Source organism: Melopsittacus undulatus, chromosome Z (assembly GCF_012275295.1).
Source record: "Melopsittacus undulatus isolate bMelUnd1 chromosome Z, bMelUnd1.mat.Z, whole genome shotgun sequence".
NCBI lineage: Eukaryota > Metazoa > Chordata > Aves > Psittaciformes > Psittaculidae > Melopsittacus > Melopsittacus undulatus.
The window spans coordinates 79,630,182-79,649,218 of NC_047557.1; the positions used below are offsets into that span (position 1 = coordinate 79,630,182).

The 19,037-nt window shown below is 39.1% G+C and overlaps 1 protein-coding gene across 1 annotated transcript in view; it reads right to left on the reverse strand.

Annotated features, from left to right (window-relative positions):
• The window catches only part of MCTP1 (multiple C2 and transmembrane domain containing 1), a 271,275-nt gene that overhangs the window by 154,344 nt on the left and 97,894 nt on the right, over positions 1-19,037 (reverse strand). Inside the window, exons 3-5 of the mRNA XM_005145967.3 lie at positions 9,508-9,650; positions 4,703-4,782; positions 4,047-4,155 (exon numbers count right to left, since the gene is read on the reverse strand). Coding sequence (XP_005146024.3) covers positions 4,047-4,155; positions 4,703-4,782; positions 9,508-9,650 — 332 coding nt within the window. The remainder of the gene's footprint in view (positions 1-4,046; positions 4,156-4,702; positions 4,783-9,507; positions 9,651-19,037) is intronic.

Consider the following 19,037-nt stretch of genomic DNA (forward strand, 5'->3'; position numbering starts at 1 on the left):
TAAGAGTAAATACATTTTTTTGTAGACCTCACAAGTTTTAATGTTTTTCTAAACACATACTTTTCCTCATACCTATTTATTTCACGTCTTCTTAGTTTACACTAGTTATCTAAGCTATCTTTTCTCTCAGAGCAAAATAATTAAAAAGGCTGAATAATTTAATGGAAAGGACAAGTATTGTTGATAGCACAGAGTAAATGCACATGAATTACTGGAACCAGTCCTACTGCAATTAAGTATGTTAGGCTGGAAATATATTACTTTCTGACAATACTGAAGACATTTTTAAGAATAATTGTAGGAACATTCATCAATTTTGATTCACAAGTTCCGACTGAAAATAAGAACAAATCAGATTGCCTTCATTCATCAAAATGCAAAAGAATAGAACTTTAAGTCATGTATGTAGTTCGAATGAGATATTACAAGATTATTACTTTAAAAGTTCACATTTTTATGCCTTTACAACAAGCATTAGGTCACAAAAGGCAAAGATAATGGCATAGAATATTTGCTAGAAAGTCTGGCCACCTGTCCATACTCTTAAATTAATATTCAGTGATAACTGCAGGCTACTTCTGTATTTTCTTCCAATAAAACATACCACAAAAATTCTTCTTTATGGAACTAGTACACCAAATCTCCTTTACCTGAAACTATGTCTAACATATTTTTATTGGAAAAACCAAAGCAGCAAACTACTTGAGCACTGTTTTTCACTCCAGAGTAAGTCCTCCATGACTTAAAGACAAACCCTCCCTTCTAATCTGTCATACAGTTTCACATCCATTTGCACGAACATATGCATATGTTAATATTCCTGCTTGATATCTGAATCCAAAGATGTAATCAGGTTTGATCCTAGCAAAACTGACCTTTGACTTGTAAATACTAAAGAACATGTCATCAGACAACACAGAGAAAATCTGCATTTCCTCAGAATTTCTTTCAGAAAGATGAGGAAGAGAATGCTCCTATGTATATCTAATCTCTCTCTCATCTCTTCGCACACCTCATGGCTTCACAAAAGATAGTTTCACCCAAACGAAACGAAGTATTCCTCTGTCTGACTGCTTATTTTAAATGATTTGTAATAATACCTCTATCACAGACAGATGGCAATATACAAGACCACCTATTTTGTACCATTTAACTTCAAACTTTCAGCTGCAGTATCTTATCCTCCAGCAGTGTCAGTATTTCTTATGCAGTGTGACAGGATGCATCTTCCTATAATACACCCGTGCATTATCTTGATATTCCAACAAAATGCTTTGCTGCCCAAAATCCAGGATCAGACACAACACTACTTCTATGGTTACACAAGAATGCTACTCCTGTTTTCATTTTCCCAATGGTCTTCATAAACACTCTCATTTTAAATATCTATGAAATTGAAGTACCTAAAATTTAAGCAGTAGGGATTAATTTCTCAATTCTTCAGCTTGAAGATGTAACTTTTTTACACCATTTACATGTGACAATATGTGCAAACAAATTTAGAATTATCACCTGAATAAGTTAAAACTTATTCGGAATAAAATATATTTTTTAAATGGAGCCTACATAGAGATATCAAATCAACAAGATTTAAATAAATTTGCAATGATGTAAGAAAAAAAAAGTGCACGATGTGAAGAGAAAGTGTTTCTGCATGTCCTACGCAGCAGTCATTAAAGCATATTCAGAGGTGTTTACACATTTTTATTTATATATTTCAACTATACTCTTTGAATTATTACCTGCAAAGAGATATCCAAGTACAAGGGAAGCAGCAATTATGCAAACAGCATGCTACACAGATTGGGAGTTTCTTTAATCAGTACTTTGTACATTGCACATTGCCAGAGTGGACAAGAACTAGCCTCAATCCTTTAACGTAACATTTGAAAAAATACTGATCTCAGCCATATTAAATTAAAAAAAATTATCTTCATTATTACAAGACCTTTTAAAATGAGTAAGCATGATACTTTAATTGGGGTGACACATTTTGTAATATATCTACTCCTTAGAGTGTAAAAAAAATCTAATAAATAAATAACATGTACATGTGGAAACTGAATAAAAGATAACAGTGCCTTGAATTATTAAAATCCTAACATACTTATAGACAGCAATTCAGTATTGATTTCGTAGGTCATCTCCCCTCTGACACAAATTCTCTAATTTTATTTAAACTTTGCCATAACCACTCTGAAATCCATACCTTAGAGACTCTGGTTTCTAATACTAAATATAAAGCTTCAAATTAAGAACCTGAAGCCTACTCTGAATTTTGGGTTTTCCAGAATGAAGTCCCATAATAACAGTTCAAATGGGAAGAAAAATTAGTTACTTGAGCTAAAGTATTTGCTTACTAAACAGAATCACGAAATCATTTAGGTTGGAAAAGACTTTTAAGATCATTAAATCCAACCATTAGAGAGAGCTTAAAAAAAAAAAAGCATACTAGCACAAACCTAATTCTTCCTCCTATCACAACCAGTCAGCTGGGTATGAAAAAAGTTGCTACCCAGCAAGTCTATTGTACTCCCATTACTTCTGACATTCTGTGGCAACTTCGCCAAGTAAATACACATGTGAAAGACATGTTACACTATAGTGGTTTAATTGCATTTTTCACCTGTGACATTCTTGAATGCTTTTGATATAATAGCCAGTAACACTGAGCATCACGGTAGCTATCCTAGCTGCAGGATGAAAAAAGAAAACTAATCCTGTTCATGTATTTGATTTCCACATAAAAATACAGTATTTCCATGCCGTATTGATTTAGCATTATGGCAGGACAATGCCAAAGCCACTTGGAAAATGGCTATTACCAGCTTACTCAGAAATGCTGGTCATACCCAAATACACAAACAAACCCCCTGAAATTAAATACAATTTTCAATTTAGGTGATCAACACTTTAGTGGTACAAATTTGCCAAGATAGTACTCTGAATTGTCTGGACAAATGTATTCCTAAAAGAAAGAAAAACACACTGTCTAATTAAACTGCCACTGTTTCCACATTCTACTTTTTTTATTAAGTTCTAATTGAATGTTATGAAGAGATGAAAACCCAGTTTTCAGAACTCCACATCTCTGTCACACCAAACACCTAGTTCCAATGACTGAGTTATTAGGTTACTTAATAACAGGTAGGAAAAAAGTGGAAAACGAAGCATATTAGAACCTTCGAATATTCCTCAGGTATGTAACAGGATGATTTGTCACACTGCAGCATATAGAAACATATATCTTATGAAAACCATATAAGGGACCATATCCATGGAAAATTTCATCATATTAGTATTTTATTCTTGGCCTCCCTGAAGCTAAAGGAATCCACATTATTTTACAAGCTCTGAGACAGACGTCGTCTGTTGCATTTCTGCCATAGTTGTACCAGTCGTGCTCAAGTCAAAAGTTAACTGACAAAAAAAATAGTAAAATACATCAAACTAGAGACAGAATTTGTCAGAAGTAACAGGATCTATAAAACTGGAAACAATTTTCATTTATAAGTAAGCAGATCAAAAACTAAGATTGATGAAGAAATTACTATAAACCTAAAAACCCACATGATTTTCTAATTGAAATGAGGTCATGAAATTGAAAAATATAAAATAATACTCCATCATTAGATGCCAAAAGCAGAAATACTATCTTCAAGTTTCTTTGTTTACAGTGGGGAATAGGATTTAAAGGCTCTTATCTAGAGGTGGCAACACTAGGTCCAAAATCCTTCACCAGTGGTTTACTGATATTTATCTATATTGATCAGCACCATTCACCTGCAACTGACTTTAACTGAAACTGCTGAACATTTACATTCAATCTGGATCCTGCAGTTCTATCTCAGGAAAGATTCAAATCAGACAAAGTATGTGGTACTACACCAGAAACACTCTTCAACATTATTTTAAGAATTAGAAAAATCAAGTTAATCCCAGAATTTAACTGGTTTACTATTGTATTTAAATGGTTTATTATCATGCTTTAAGTTTTGTAGTTACAGAACAAGAGAGGTAACACATATTAAAACATTCAAAATTACCACTTCTCGCTGTTCTTCTCTAGGAGCTAACAGAACTGATAATAATATGCTTCCCAGGTCATGGTCAGGGTAATGAGGATCCTTCAGACTCAAGGTAACATCTGTTTGCCTAGGAAACAAAGATATACGCATTTCTTTTGATTACAAGCTTTCAGATAATGAAATTTCTTAATCATAGGAATTAAGTCCACCAACATTTATATGAAACACTTGAAAATGTCACAAATTTACCCTATTTCTACTTCCAAGTATTGCAGTCTGAACACTTATAAATAGTAACAACTGTTACCCTGTGTTAAGGACTTATACGTACTGCAGTTAGATCTGAACTGTAGCATTAACCTTACACTTCTGTTCCTTGAATTCACAGCATTACCACCTACTGCTGAACTTCTTTTTTTCAATCCGTTAAAGTGATTATAAAGCTAATGTTTCTGTAGACACTGTAAGAAATATCGTTCATGATCAATTAATATATTAACTTTCATATTACAGTAATTCCCTAAACATAAGTGGTTTTCTTCAGATGGTTTCATATGATGTAGGTTTATATAATTATTTTCGAGCACACTGTTCTATTTGCAATTCCACAAATATAAAAAAAATATTAGGAGGTAACCATGAAGAATTACTCCGTAGGCTTGTTTGTGTCATACCTGTTCAACTCCAGTGATGTGAGATCCAAAAACGCCGAACCAATAAAGTCATCTTGAAGTCCAAAGTCATAGTCAAAGACCTAAGACACACAGGAGATATAAGCATTTTCCAGTATTAGAAATCTTTTTTTATATATTACTATTTTGTATTGCTTGATAAACCAGGACTCTCTGAAAGTAACTGGAAACTTTCTGGCCACAAAATCAAATTTGAAACTGCTTACATAGAAGTCAAAATGCATCATCTCCAGACATGGGGCTATACTACTTCAGACTGTGTATATGAACAACACCAATTTTATAAAACAGAAGAAGCATTTTTATAAACTTAGGCATTAAAAGAAGGAAGATGAAGAGCACAACTGAAGTCAAGCAGAATTGCTGATATGCTATACATTGATACCTTTATCAGTTTTGCAGAGTACAAGCAGGAGGGCAATAAAATGTGAAAAGTGGGAGTTTACTGCACTTGCACTGGTATTAGGTATAAAAGTGTGTATTTTGAAGGCCATGTAAGTTTCAGATTTTGGGAATATTAAAATCTAAGATGAAATCTTAATATATTTCTGTAAGAAAAAACCTTGTTACCTAAAAGAGAAAGTATATGGGCAAATTTACTGACATACTGACATCCAAATTTACATACATCCACATATGTTGCCAGGACATTGAATGGCATCAGTGATCTGAGATACACTGTGCCTTCCCATGTAATAAATAAATTGCAGACAGCTTTTGGAGAGAAACAAGCAAAAAAGGTGGGTGGCAGTAAAGAAAAGTGAGACAAAATTACAACAGAAAAGGGGAAAATGTCAGTTATCAAAATTGACTTTCTAGGTTAGTTAAATTTTCTGGCAAATATTGTCAACAGAATTTGTAAGGACCAAAATACACTTTCAGCTCTAAGTAATAGTGAGACTTGTGAAGAGCAATGAGAATGTTTGAGTTGTGACATATCTAGGTTCAAGGTCTTCAGTTTTGATGTAAATACTTTGATGGCTGCATTACAGAAACTCTTTTCCAGGATGCAGTTAAAGCTGTTCATCTTCTACAAATACCTTAATATGGACTGAATAAGACAATAGTAACAAACATCATGGCCCAAAGACTATACAGCACCGCCTAGAGTGTCTGGACAAGCAAAAAAAAAGAGGTATTTCAGAGGTGTTCAGAGCACAAACATGGATAACAATTGCCACCAAGCACACTCCTCCTAGAAGGAAAAAAAATAGAAATACACACACCTATTTCCTCATTACCCTACTGCATGTTGGTATTTGGCAAAAATAAACCAAAATAGGCAGCTGTGTTTTAAGTGTCCTTCAAATCTGCTTCCTTGCGAGTTACTAAGCTTAATAAGGATACGAAAATGCGAACTGACAATTATAATTAACTCTATACATTTCTAGTAACAATGCACTTTGTCTGAGCAGAATATATGAAACAGTACAGATCAATATTCAGAGGCTGCTTAAGTGGCATTCATCTACTAAAAACAAATCTACAATTTGATATTTCAGTTAAAATTTTTGTCATATATATGAGATTAAGAATGATGCTGATCTAAAGTATTATATTATTACAGAAAATTAAAAAGATTATATAGGTAAGACTTAAGTTTCCATACTTTCTCTAAGTGTTTTTGAACTACATATGCAGTTCAGTTGTTACACTGGAGGGACCAGATGAGATCCAGAAGGATCTTGAAATGTTTGAGAGGTGGGCCAATGTCAACATCATGAAGGTCAATCAAACCAAGTGCAAGGTCCTACACCTGGGTCAGGTCAATCCCAGGCACAGCTACAGGCTGGTCAGAAAAGAGATTCCTAGCAGCCTGAGAAGAAAGACTTGGGCGTGTTGGTCAATGAGAAAACGAACATGAATCAGCTTCAGTGTACGCTCGCAGCACAGAAACCCCCCATGTGCTGGACTGCATCCCCAGCAAATTGACCAGCAGGTTGAGGGAGGTGATCCTGCCCCTCTGCTTTGCTCTCGTGAGACCCCACTTGGAGTACTGTGTGCAGTTCTCGTGTCCTCAGCATAAGAAGGACATTTTCTGTTGGAGCAAATTCAGAGGAAGCCATGAGGATGATCAGGGGCTGGAGCACCTCTGGCATAGAATCACAGAATCATAGAATAGTTAGGGTTGGAAAGGACCTCAAGATCATCTAGTTCCAACCCCCCTGCCACTTAACCATATCACCCAACGCTTCATCCAACCTGGCCTTGAACACTGTCAGGGATGGAGCATTCACAACTTCCCTGGGCAACCCATTCCAGGTACCTCACCACCCTAACAGGAAAGAATTTCTTCCGTATACCCAGTCTAAACTTATGCTGTTTAAGTTTCAATCCGTTACCCTTTGTCCTATCACTACAGTCCCTAACAAATAGTTCCTCCCCAGCAACCCTGCAGGCCCCCTTCAAATACTGGAAGGCTGCTATGAGGTCTCCACGCAGCCTTCTCTTCTCCAGGCTGAACAGACCCAACTTTCTCAGCCTGTCTTCATATGGGAGGTTCCAGTCTCCTGATCATCCTTGTGGCCCTCCTCTGGACTTGTTCTAACAGTTCCATGTCCTTTTTATGTGGAGGACACCAGAACTGCACACAATACTCCAAGTGAGGTCTCACAAGAGCAGAGTAGAGGGGCAGGACCACCTCCTTCGACCTGCTGGTCACACTCCTGTTGATGCAGTCCAGGATACGGTTGGCTTTCTGGGCTGTGAGCGCACACTGCTGGCTCATGTTCATTTTCTCATTGACCAACACCCCCAAGTCCTTCTCCACAGGACTACCATGAATTTCCTTTTTGCCCAACCTGTAGCTGTGCCTGGAATTGCTCCCACCCAGGTGGAGGACCTTGCACTTGGCATGGTTAAACTTCATGAGGTTGGCATCAGCTCACCTCACAAGTGTGTCAAGGTCCCTCTGGATGGCATTCCTTCCCTCCAGTGTACCAATGGAACCACACAGCTTGGTGTCATTGGCAAACTTGCTGAGGGCACACTCAATTCCATTGTCCATGTCAGCGACAAAGATATTAAGCAAGACCGGTCCCAACACCGATCCCTGAGGGACACCAGTCATTACTGGTCTCCAGCCGGACATTGAACCGTTGACCACAACTCTTTGAGTGCGACCATCCAGCCAGTTCTTTATCCACCGAGTGGTCCACCTATCAAATTGGTGTCTCTCCAATTTAGAGACAAGGATGTCCTGTGGGACGGTGTCAAACGCTTTGCACAAATCCAGGTAGATGACGTCAGCTGTTCCACCACTGTCCATCATCTTTGTAGCCCCATCATAGAAGGCCACCAAATTGGTCAGGCAGGATTTCCCCTTAGTAAAGCCATGCTGGCTGTCACCAAGCACCTTGTTGTTTTTCATTTGCCCTAGCATGCCTTCCAAGAGAATCTGCTCCCAGATTTTGCCAGGCACAGAGGTGAGACTGACTGGTCTGTAATTCCCCGAGTCATCCATTTTCCCCTTCTTGAAAATGGGAGTTATATTTCCCTTTCTCCAGTCGTCAGGAATTTCACCTGACTGCCATGATTTTTCAAATATTATGGCCAGTGGACAGTCTGAGAGAGTTGGGGCTGTTCAGCCTCAAGAAGAGAAGGCTGTGGGGTGACGTAAGAGCAGCCTTCCAATATCTGAAGGGGGCTTACAAAGATGCTGGAGAGCAACTCTTCATTAGGGACTGCAGTAATAGGACAAGGGGTAACTAAAGGATTTAAACTTCAACAGGGAAATTTAGTTGAAAAAGTTAGATAAAAGTAAGAAATTGTTCCCTGTGAGGGGGGTGAGGCACTGGAACAGGTTGCCCAAAGAAGTGATAAATGTTCCATCCCTGGCAGTGTTCCAGGCCAGGCTGGACAGAGTCTTGGGTGTTATGATTTAGTGTGTGGTATCCCTGCTCATTGCAGTGGGGTTGGAACTAGATGATCCTAAGGTTGTTTCCGACCCTAATTATTCTATGATTCTATGTCCTAATTAGAAGCTTAAGATTATAGCTTTTCTAACATAATTTTCTAAGTTATTATTTATCTACTCTTTTACACAATTAAGAATCACTTTTGGATATAGATGACCATAAATTACTGGGGCCAGAAAAGTACCTTTCATTTCTATGCCTATAAAACAATGCTCACAGCTTTTCTGGTGTCCATTCAAACATGGATTAGTTAGTAGCACTGCTGCTAATTATTCTGGGCCTCTCTTTGGTTTAAACTCAAGCCATCTGTTTTTTTGGATTAAGTGATGCCTCTATTATGAAAAAAATCATCTTCCCTTGTCATATATTAACAAGAGATACAACGTGAAAATACAAAAGGGCATAAAGCATTATGAAACATATATGCAAATCCACTGTGTTCAGTACAAACAGAAAAAAAAGAAAGAAAACATAGGACAATTGGGAAAATTAATCTCAGCAAAGAATTTATTTTAATGGGATAGATTATGCTTTATATCAGAAAGATGCAATGATATTTCTGTAATAAAAGGGATGCCATCATCATGAAACACAGTTTGCTTTCTCTGCCCTTCTCCTAAGATGCCACTAAAGAAGTATAAAAGAAAAAAATATGGCCTGAAAGAAATAAAAATACCTGTATTTACCTTTCACTTTTGAAAATGTTGATATTGTTATTTACAGATGTAATTTAAGCAATTCACACCTCTAAAGTCTTTAATAACCTACTACGCACAATAAATTTTTCAGCACACAAAAATTATAAGATCTAAATCCTGTCTATAACTCTTCTGTTATAATTTGACAGACATAAGTAAGATAGTATCTCACCTTTATATACAACTGTTCTCTTAGGTTATCTAGAAGAATGCATGTTTTTTCATCCCACACAGGATTGAGGTTCTTGTGTACTGTTTTACTTCTAAATACTTCTTTGCCTCCAAGTTTGAACTTGACATATGGGTCACTGGTTCCTGTTAAAGACATGTATATACTATTACCAATATCACTTTAATACATTAAGGGAATGGAAATTAAATTAACTGAAGCAGAAGTAAATTCAATTTCTACCAATAGTCAGTTTGAAAACAGCAGTTGAGGAACGAATTTTTTATTGTCACAATTTATTATTTTCCACAGTGTCATTACTCTGTAATTCACTGCATTAATGTCAAATGGGTGTTTGCATCACTTTGTTGTCTGCAATCTGTACTCATACACAGTCATACATAGAATACTGGCTGTTTTCAGTTAACAGAATTATGTCCTTGTTAGGACTAGGCTTTTATCTTAATGTAATCAAAAAAATTAAATTATAAAGTTAAAATTATTTCTGAAAAATATTAATCTAATTATCTTCTGCCTTTGAAAAGGCACAGGCTCCACTGGCACCATTAGTATAGCTTCATCATTGACTTTACTGTTCCCCTGCTTCCCTTTTCCATGAAAACACACTTCCTACAACACTCTCAATGAACAGTTCAACTATAAAGTCAGTCCACAAAGTTCATGTGATTCCTGCAGCACCTGCCCACATGACAGCACAAGGTCCAAGCCCCCCGATGCCACTGAATAACAATCAACTAGGGCCAGAAAAACAACCCTGAAGGGAACTGAAAGAGAAGTGTCAAATATGGCATGAATGGAGAATGGAGAGGACATGGATATGGAAATGTCAGAAGGAACAACTGGTGGGAGGAGAGCTCTTGGGATGACATTGTGGGGGCATAGAGAAGAGCAGCCATACAGGAGCACACGTGTGCCCTCTTCTCAAGGCACCCATGTGGGCAAAGGACAGTGAGCAAAAACCCAATGGCACACACAGAGATGTGAAAAGGCTGATAGATAGATCATGGCCAGCTCTGAGAAGGTACAAAGTGGCACATCCAAAATCATCATAGACATAGTCAAGTGACTAGCAGAAGTCCCAGAGAGGTAAAGAGGACCTGTCAGCTGGCATCTTTGCCCTCCCTATCATGCACAACCCAGAGAACACATCTGTGCTTGTAAATGTGACTATGTGGGTGTGACAGTATGAAAGCAAATTACCAAAATCAGTTTGGGTTTAAAATAGAATCCCTTTCCCCTGGCACAAGGTTTCACATTGCGGTTTACTATGTTGCTATTACCATGCTGCGATTCTATTTCACACAATTCAACCTCAACTCCAGTGCACTGACTATAACTGATCCTTGGAAAGAGAGTGAACCTGCAGGAAGGATGTGGGCAGAATTGAACAAATGCTGCTTTCACTTGTGCCCAGCAGCCCCACCATGGGGACCAGCAGCGGGCAGCACAAGGCTGCCCGTCATTGCTACTGCTGGAAGGAGCAACTGTGGTTCTCGCTGCTGCTCCTCTGCTGCGCTGGCACCAACAGCTCATGAAACTGCTGCCCCTCTGCTGTGCTGGCATCAACAGCTCAGGAAACGGCCACCAAATGGATTTGGGAACTGGTCCAGCCGAGAAAGGCGAGCATTTTGCAGCTAGATTGGCCCCAAGTAGAGCTGTAAGACATGTAGTTGTGCCTGAGACAGTCATCATGAAACCACCACTTCCATGGTGAGCTGAAGAAAGACTACACATCTTTTCCTGCACATTTTGATTGCAAAAAATGTGTTTGTCTTTAAACAAAAGAAAAAAGCTGGACAGAAAATTCAAACTAATCCTTTCCCTAAAATGCTAGTTTGTATGATTTCATTGTTAGGTAAGTGAAATGCATTTTAATAAAAAATATTGGATGTGATTTTGTTTCTCTCTTCTCTATTTCTGAGCCTTAATAATATTTGAGTCTAATCAGTCCAAGAGTATCTTAAAATAAACAATAATTCTAGCATGAAAAGCTCCATCTTCAAGAGCAGCAGCAGAATTATAAGACAGACTTTTGGGGGTGGGGGTGTTGGTTTGGGGTTTTTTTACTTTTAATGTTTTTTACAAGACAAGCATATTGTAGAGACGTGTGCTTACATCCACTGGGAAATGCAGTCGTTAGCTTTTGTTGAAACTGCAACATGCTCTTCTAAACAGAACATGCTCTGGCCAGAGTTTCTTACACTATTTAATGCAGCCACAAGGTGTCAGTACTCTTTACCTTAAATCCCTTTCAAAAAACCGTAGTGGTGTAAAGCAATGATCTCACATGTGACAAGGTTAAGGTCATCAACTCTGGAAACGACTGAACTGTGTAAAAATACTTATTCTGGCATAATTAACTTGCTTCATGAGTATTCCAGTACTGCTTTTTAAGGCGAGGACCACACATTTGAATTAATTAAATAAAATATGAAGAATACTTTGAACATGGACACTAAAAAACCAATGACACTAACACAAGCCATAGTTTCCTGTAAGCAGTGATTTTCTCATGATTCCTCATGGTTCCCTTAATGCACTTTAAGCATGATCTTTTATTGTACAGACTTCACAAATCTCAAAAACCCTGGTGAAATCTGAAATCAATGTAAAATAATGTGGTGAATACATGCCAGGTGAATACTTTTGAATCCAGATGGAAAATAATTTACTTTTTTTTTTTGGTGTAAATTTAGTAGTAGGGTGGCTCAGCTGCTGGTTCTACATACCACATTGCAAAACCTCAGGGTTTTAATCTCTGTGCTGTAAATGTTGGGAACCACTAAGAAGCTAGCTTCAACACATCCTTATTTTAAAGCTGAGAATTCATTAGGCCCACTGAGTCAAAAGCTGCATTCCTTTCACAGACCTCTTACATTCCTTGAAGAGAGACCATCAAATTTTGAAAGTATATATATAAAGAAAGGCAAGATCAATCAGGTCCAACCCCCTGCCATGGGCAGGGACACCTTCCACTAGACCAGGTTGCTCCAAGCCCCATCCAACCTGGCCTTGAACACTGACAGGGATGGGGCAGCCACAGCCTCTCTGGGCAACCTGTGCCAGGGCCTTACCACTCTTACAGGGAAGAACTTCTGTCTATCTCATCGCAGTCTTCCCTCTGTCATGTTAAAGCCATTCCCCCTTGTCCTGTCCTTACAGGCCCTTCCCCAAAAGCCCCTCTCCAGCTTTCCTATAGCCCCTTTTTGGGCATTGGAAGGGGCTCTAAGGTTTCCCCTTAAGGAGCCTTCTCTTCTCCAGGCTGAACAAGCTCAGCTCTCAGCCTGTCTCCAGAGCAGAGCTGCTCCAGCCCTTGCAGCATCTCCATGTCCTCCTCTGTACTCACTCCAACAGCTCCACAACCCTTGTGTGTTGTTGCCCTAGAGCTGGACTCAGGACTGCTGGGGGCTCTCCCCAGAGTGCAGCAGAGGGGCAGAATCCCCTCCCTTGACCTGCTGCTAACGCTCTGGGGATGCAGCCCAGCACACCAGGGGGGTTCTGGGCCCAGGCTCACACTGAAGTTGGGTCATGGGATCTTGTCGCCCAACATCCCCAGTGCTTCTCAGGGCTGCTTCCAACTCAGTCTCTGCCCAGCCTGTTTGTGCCTGGGACTGCCTCAACCCAGGTGCAGGACCTTGCATCATCACAAGCTTAACAGCTTCTCTCAACTACCTCTGTGAAAAACTGCTCTCTTGCTGAAGCACCACCATTACTTGTGTAAAGGCAATAAGGACTCTTGGCATAGGGTGGCAGCCTCTGTTTTCCTAGGATACATCATCCTAACAGATACCTAAAGATGCCACCCAAGTCCAGGAGCATACAGTAACTGGACACTGAAATTCTCAAGGCCAGTTTTAGAATCTTACGTTAATTAACTGGGGAGAAAGTTCTCAGTTGCGTTAGCAGAGTATGTCAAGTATAACACGTATCAGTTCTTAGCATTTTACGTATTTTACATTTTCAAACTTTTTTGTGAAACATCTCATAATAAAGAACATAGAATATGTCTCCTCGGTATAGTCTTTTATTCTGAAAAGTAAAGAATTACTTAGCATGAATTATTTTATAGTAATTTAACAAATAGAAATGGTAATGCTCTTGTTGAAGAGCTGCCAAGCCTATCTTCTCATGGGTCATCAGCAACCCCCTAAACACCCAAACTACACACTAAAGCCTAAGGCTTTTCCATAAATGATCGTAGTTTCTGTCCTTCTGTCCACCTATCCACCTAGCAAAGAATTATCCACCCAATTCACTTAACGCACTAATTAGCTTAAACTATACAAAGCTTTTCTGGAAAGCTAATATCCTAAGAATGAACCTGCCAATTACAAATTCACAGTGAGAACACAGATGTTATAGCCTGCAGAGTTCTTCTACTCAAAATTGAACAGGGAATACAAACTTTTAATTATTCAGTGCCCATTAAAGAAATATTGCTTATAACAACCACAGCTTTTTATCTTTCTTTTGAAGACTAATTCCTGCCACAAAAAAGACAACTGCCATACTATAGTTCAACGTAGCCCATTGTAAGTATCTTTACTTAGTTTACTAAATACTCATTTAAGCAAATACTAATTTTGTTTATGAAATAAAAAGAAAGAAAAAGAAAAACCAAACAAACATACCAGCATAGGACAGAATAAGCAAAAAGCAAATGTGCAATGATTGGCCCAATTTCAAGAAAATATTTACATTTCATTTTTGGCATGTGTAAAGTCAGGTTCATTTAAACAGGATTTAAGCATGATATAGAAATGTTTTCCTGGTAGCTCAACTTATTATTCTTGTTGATATACTTCGATATAAACAGAATTGCATCCCTTAATCAAAGGAAACATTGTTTGTTTTGTCCCTAAAAACCTTATGACTTAGATGATAATCTTCCTGAAATTGTTTAAGCTGGACTTTCTATTTTCTTTTAGTGATCAGGTAAGAGGTATTTGATGCCTTCTAATTTGAATTTACAAATCGGGTTTCTCCAGGATGATGGTCTGGAAGTCCCAGGCCAAGCTGCTCCTACCAATGCTCTGTCAATTTACCTGCATTAACAATAAATGGCTTCACAGGGATCTTGGATACCAAAGTAGCAGGAACCACTGGCCAACTGTGGTGGCGTGCTCCTCCTGCCAACCTGGCCTTTATTTCCAATAACTCTGCTCAACTGATAGTCATCAGTGGTGGTGGTAATGGATGTGTCTGGCCATGACGGCTGTATACAGCTCAAAGTGGATTCAGGGGAGACAGATAACAATACCTAATCTGACCAACATGCACACCCCAACCACAGTGCTGGTCAAGTTCCACTCAAGCAAAGTTTCTGTAGTTGGTATGCAAACATGACTATTTCAATTATCTCACTCCACAGCTGGTAGACAGCCCAGAGCCCATGGAGCTCTCCTGCATGACAGCAGGCTGCAGTTCAGGGTCTCCCTTTGAGTAGTGACACCTCTCAATGCTATTCCTTGAGGCGGAGATATTCCTTGCTGCAAGAGACCACTAGTAAGGGATTAACAGCATGCTAAACTCTGAAGTCTTAGCTAAGTGATTGAAAGGATTAACAGTGCATATATAACCCTATAGACATAAACCATGGACCAAGTCTGGGACTAAGTGTGGATTTATCTGTATCTAGACTCCACTCTGAGAAGATGTTTAGACACAAGCGGGTACTTTCTGAACCTTGTGACTAACAGGAGGGTCTCTGACAGTTTTGTAAATGCAGTAAATATTCAAGTGTACCTCACCATTGAACCTTGTCAAATCACTGCCACATTTATTATCAAATTCTAATTGCTATTTTACATAAACAAATAAACTATTACTTCTCTCTTAAGAGTGAAATCGGTGTGCATCTGCAACACCAAAAGGGTTTTACTCTTGGCGTAAATTCCCACTGCTCAGCAACATCACTCAACTGTTAACACAGGTATCTGCATTTGCCAATAGCTGAGAGGCTCTATAGGTGACTTGACAGCCTACGAAACTTTCTTTCTCTACCTTATTATAATTCTGTCAGGGTCCTCTTGCTTTATCTCCATCTCTTCATAGCTAGAGGAAGATGGCAATTCAAAGATTCAGTAAGATGTTTACAACTTGGAAAGAACCAGTGATCACCTACATTCATACAACAGTCCAGAGATGTATCCAGGAACATACATGCTTTTTCCCCTTTTATGAATATTTATATCTTCTTTGAGAACAAAAGCTATTAAAAAGGAATGGAAGCTTAGTCCCCACAGATAACAGTAGTAAACAAGCACATTCTGTAATATCCAATGTCAGCAATTTCTTCCACATACCTAGAAAAGGAAAAGTCCATGTACTTACAAAATACATTGTCCTGTGAAATTAAAGTGAACGATAAACACATTCTTATGATGTTTAAAGAATAAGTATCACACAAATTAAACTAAAAGAAAGGCAAATAATTTCAGATTTGTTATTATATAAATGTATGCGCTGAATAACAAATGCCATGGTGCATTTATCACAGAAGAGAAAAAGAAGAAACATGCTTTATTTTCTTTGTTGTTCTTACACCAGAAATAGCCACCTCAAAGTAATGGTAAAAATAAAACTCCAAAGATTAAAAGGTACAGAAAAAAAAAGAAAATCCTCATCCTTGTTATTTCTAGGGTCTTCAAACAAATTTTGATTATTTTTATACTTTTTTGAACTAATAAAAATGGAATCACAACTGCAGTTTTATATTTTGGCAGAAAAAAGTTCCAAATTATACCTCTAGACTATGACAATTTACAAGAAAGAACCTGAGCAAGTTACAAAGTCAAGCCATGTGTGCTTTGGATGAAGCATGGGTTAATCAGCAGGCAATTAGTGTGATTCTGAAGCCCTAAGGGACTGGAATAATAACACAATGGGAAACTCCACCTTGCACCCTGGAAGTATCTCCTGCCATTCCTACTGGACTAGTAGAAAAATTTTTACCTCCAACAAGATTTCGTTCTACAAAGGATTGCCCTCATGTAAACCCACCTCTTCCTTGCTTCTCAACTTCATGCCATGTAACTCACACCAGAGCCTTCACACTGTGCTACTCCTATGGAAAGTGGGGCTCTTCTGAAGATGAAATGAAGCTCCTCACACTTCCTCATCAGACAATATCTATCTTTTGCACATGTCTGCATGTTTAGATCAAGATCACTAAGGTCTGAATTGTGCCCATGATTCAATTTCCTGTTTGGGACATGGCAACAAATAAATAAAAATATAAGCATACCAGAAGCTTTGTATCATTTCAGAAAAAACGCAGCAAGTCCTTTGCATAAATCTGACCTTCTGTACAGTCCAGTAAGGGCTATTATATAGAAATACAATGGTTTGGTTTTGCTGGGTTGAAGTCAAATTCTGAACACAGTCAGTGTTGAAATCTTTTTTAGACAGAAGATAATCAGCTCCAAATTTTTAGTCACCAGACTTCACCAAAGATGACACACCACTCCTAATGACAGACTTCTACTGCTCTTAGGCAGAAGGTCCATTTTCCATCATTTTGCTTTTTTTTTTTTGCTTTATAGCTTAACATACACAGCAACATTTCTTCATCAAATTCTGTATGATAAGCGTATCAATGACGGACAGCAATCAGAAAAGGAATATTTCTGAGCAGAGAAGTGATTCAGAGAAGCCCTGCAGAGGACTTGGGGATGTTGGTCAATGAGAAAATGAACATGAGCCAGCTTCAGTGTGCGCTCGGAGCACAGAAACCCCCCATGTGCTGGGCTGCATCCCCAGCAAAGTGACCAGTAGGTCGAGAGAGGTGATCCTGCCCGTCTGCTCTGCTCTCGTGAGACCCCACTTGGAGTACTATGTGCAGTTCTGGTGTCCTCAAAATAAGAAGGCCATTTTCTGTTGGAGCAAATTCAGAGGAAGCCACAAGGGTGATCAGGGGCTGGAGCACCTCCGGCATGAAGACAGGCTGAGAAAGTTGAGGCTGTTCAGCCTCAAGAAGAGAAGGCTGTGGGGTGACGTAAGAGCAGCCTTCCTGAAGGGGGGCTATAAAGATGCTGCAGAGCAACTCTTCATTAGGGACTGCAGTGATAGGACAAGAGGTAACTAAAGGATTTAAACTTCAACAGGGAAAGTTTAGTTAAAAAAGTTAGATAAAAGAAAGAAATTGTTCCCTGTGAGGGGGATGAGGCACTGGAACAGGTTGCCCAAAGAAGTGACAAATGCTCTATCCCTGGCAGTGTTCCAGGCCAGGCTGGACAGAGATGTGGGGAACACAGTCTAAGTGTGAGGTGTCCCTACCAGTGCCAGAGGTTTGGAACTAGATGATCTTAAGGTCCTTGCCAACCCAAACCATTCTGTGATTCTATGATTATATATACAATAGAATCATTAACCTCCCCTTTTGGCAAGACTCGAATTTCTTATTATAGTGAGAGCTACTATCAGTATAGTAAGCCAGCTACAAACCAATATAGAAGGCAAGCATCATTAGAGGTCAAGATACAGTATTCTGACTGAAAAACAGCTCATTTCTTACTCCTGATAGGAAGATAAGTTAATATTCCCAGTCAAACTGATTTTCATAACTAAAAAAAATAACTAGACTGCCCATCATTTTGCCCTGTTTGATCACCTAAACACTGCAGAGCCTGTAGGGACAGAACAAGGGAAAATGGCTTTAAGCTGACAGAGAGGAGATTCAGATGAGATCATGAGAAGAAGTTCTTTGCTGTGAGGGTGGTGAGGCCCTGGCACAAGTTACCCAGAGAAGCTGAGGCTTCCTCATCCCTGGCAGTGTTCAAGGCCAGGTTGGATGGGGCTTGGGACAATCTGGTCTAGTGGAGGGTGTCTTTGCCCATGGCAGGGAATTGGAACTGGATGAGCTTTAAGGTCCCTTTCAACCCACACCATTCTATGATTTTATGATCAGCAGAATGCGAATGATGGCCTGACTTTCCTTCAGCTTCCTATGCAAACGAGAGAAGCTTTTCCCTCTGAAGTTCTCAAGGGGACAGTTGGGTAACACCACCATGTGAGGACTGTAAGAATGCCTGGCATGATAGAAAGCCACATGAGAAGAAAAATGCTCCGTGTAGATCTGATATAAGCTGTTTTGTTGGACAGTGCAGCTCAGGCTTGTAAGGACCCCGCAGGGAGCAGCACCAGCTCAAGGAGAGAGCAGAAGGAACCAAACCAACAGACTGAGCCTGTTGTGCAGTGGACTTAGGTGCACAGGGCCTTGCTTGGATGAACAAAGCTGTTGTAGCACATTAGATGCTACATTATTAGATTCACTTTAGGCTAAATGTGCAACCCCGTTTCCCACTACTCCTCTCTGCTCATTCCTCCATGCTTCTCTACACAGAAAAAGGAAGCTGTTCCCCATCACCATCAGCGATGAGTCAGAGCAGCCAGGACCCTGAATAAGATCTGGTACCTTTTGGTGAGCAGAAAATATACAATGGGAAGAGAAACCACTTCACTGCTGCAGAGAGCAAGATAGTGGCAGCAAGACTAAAACATAGAAAGGAAAA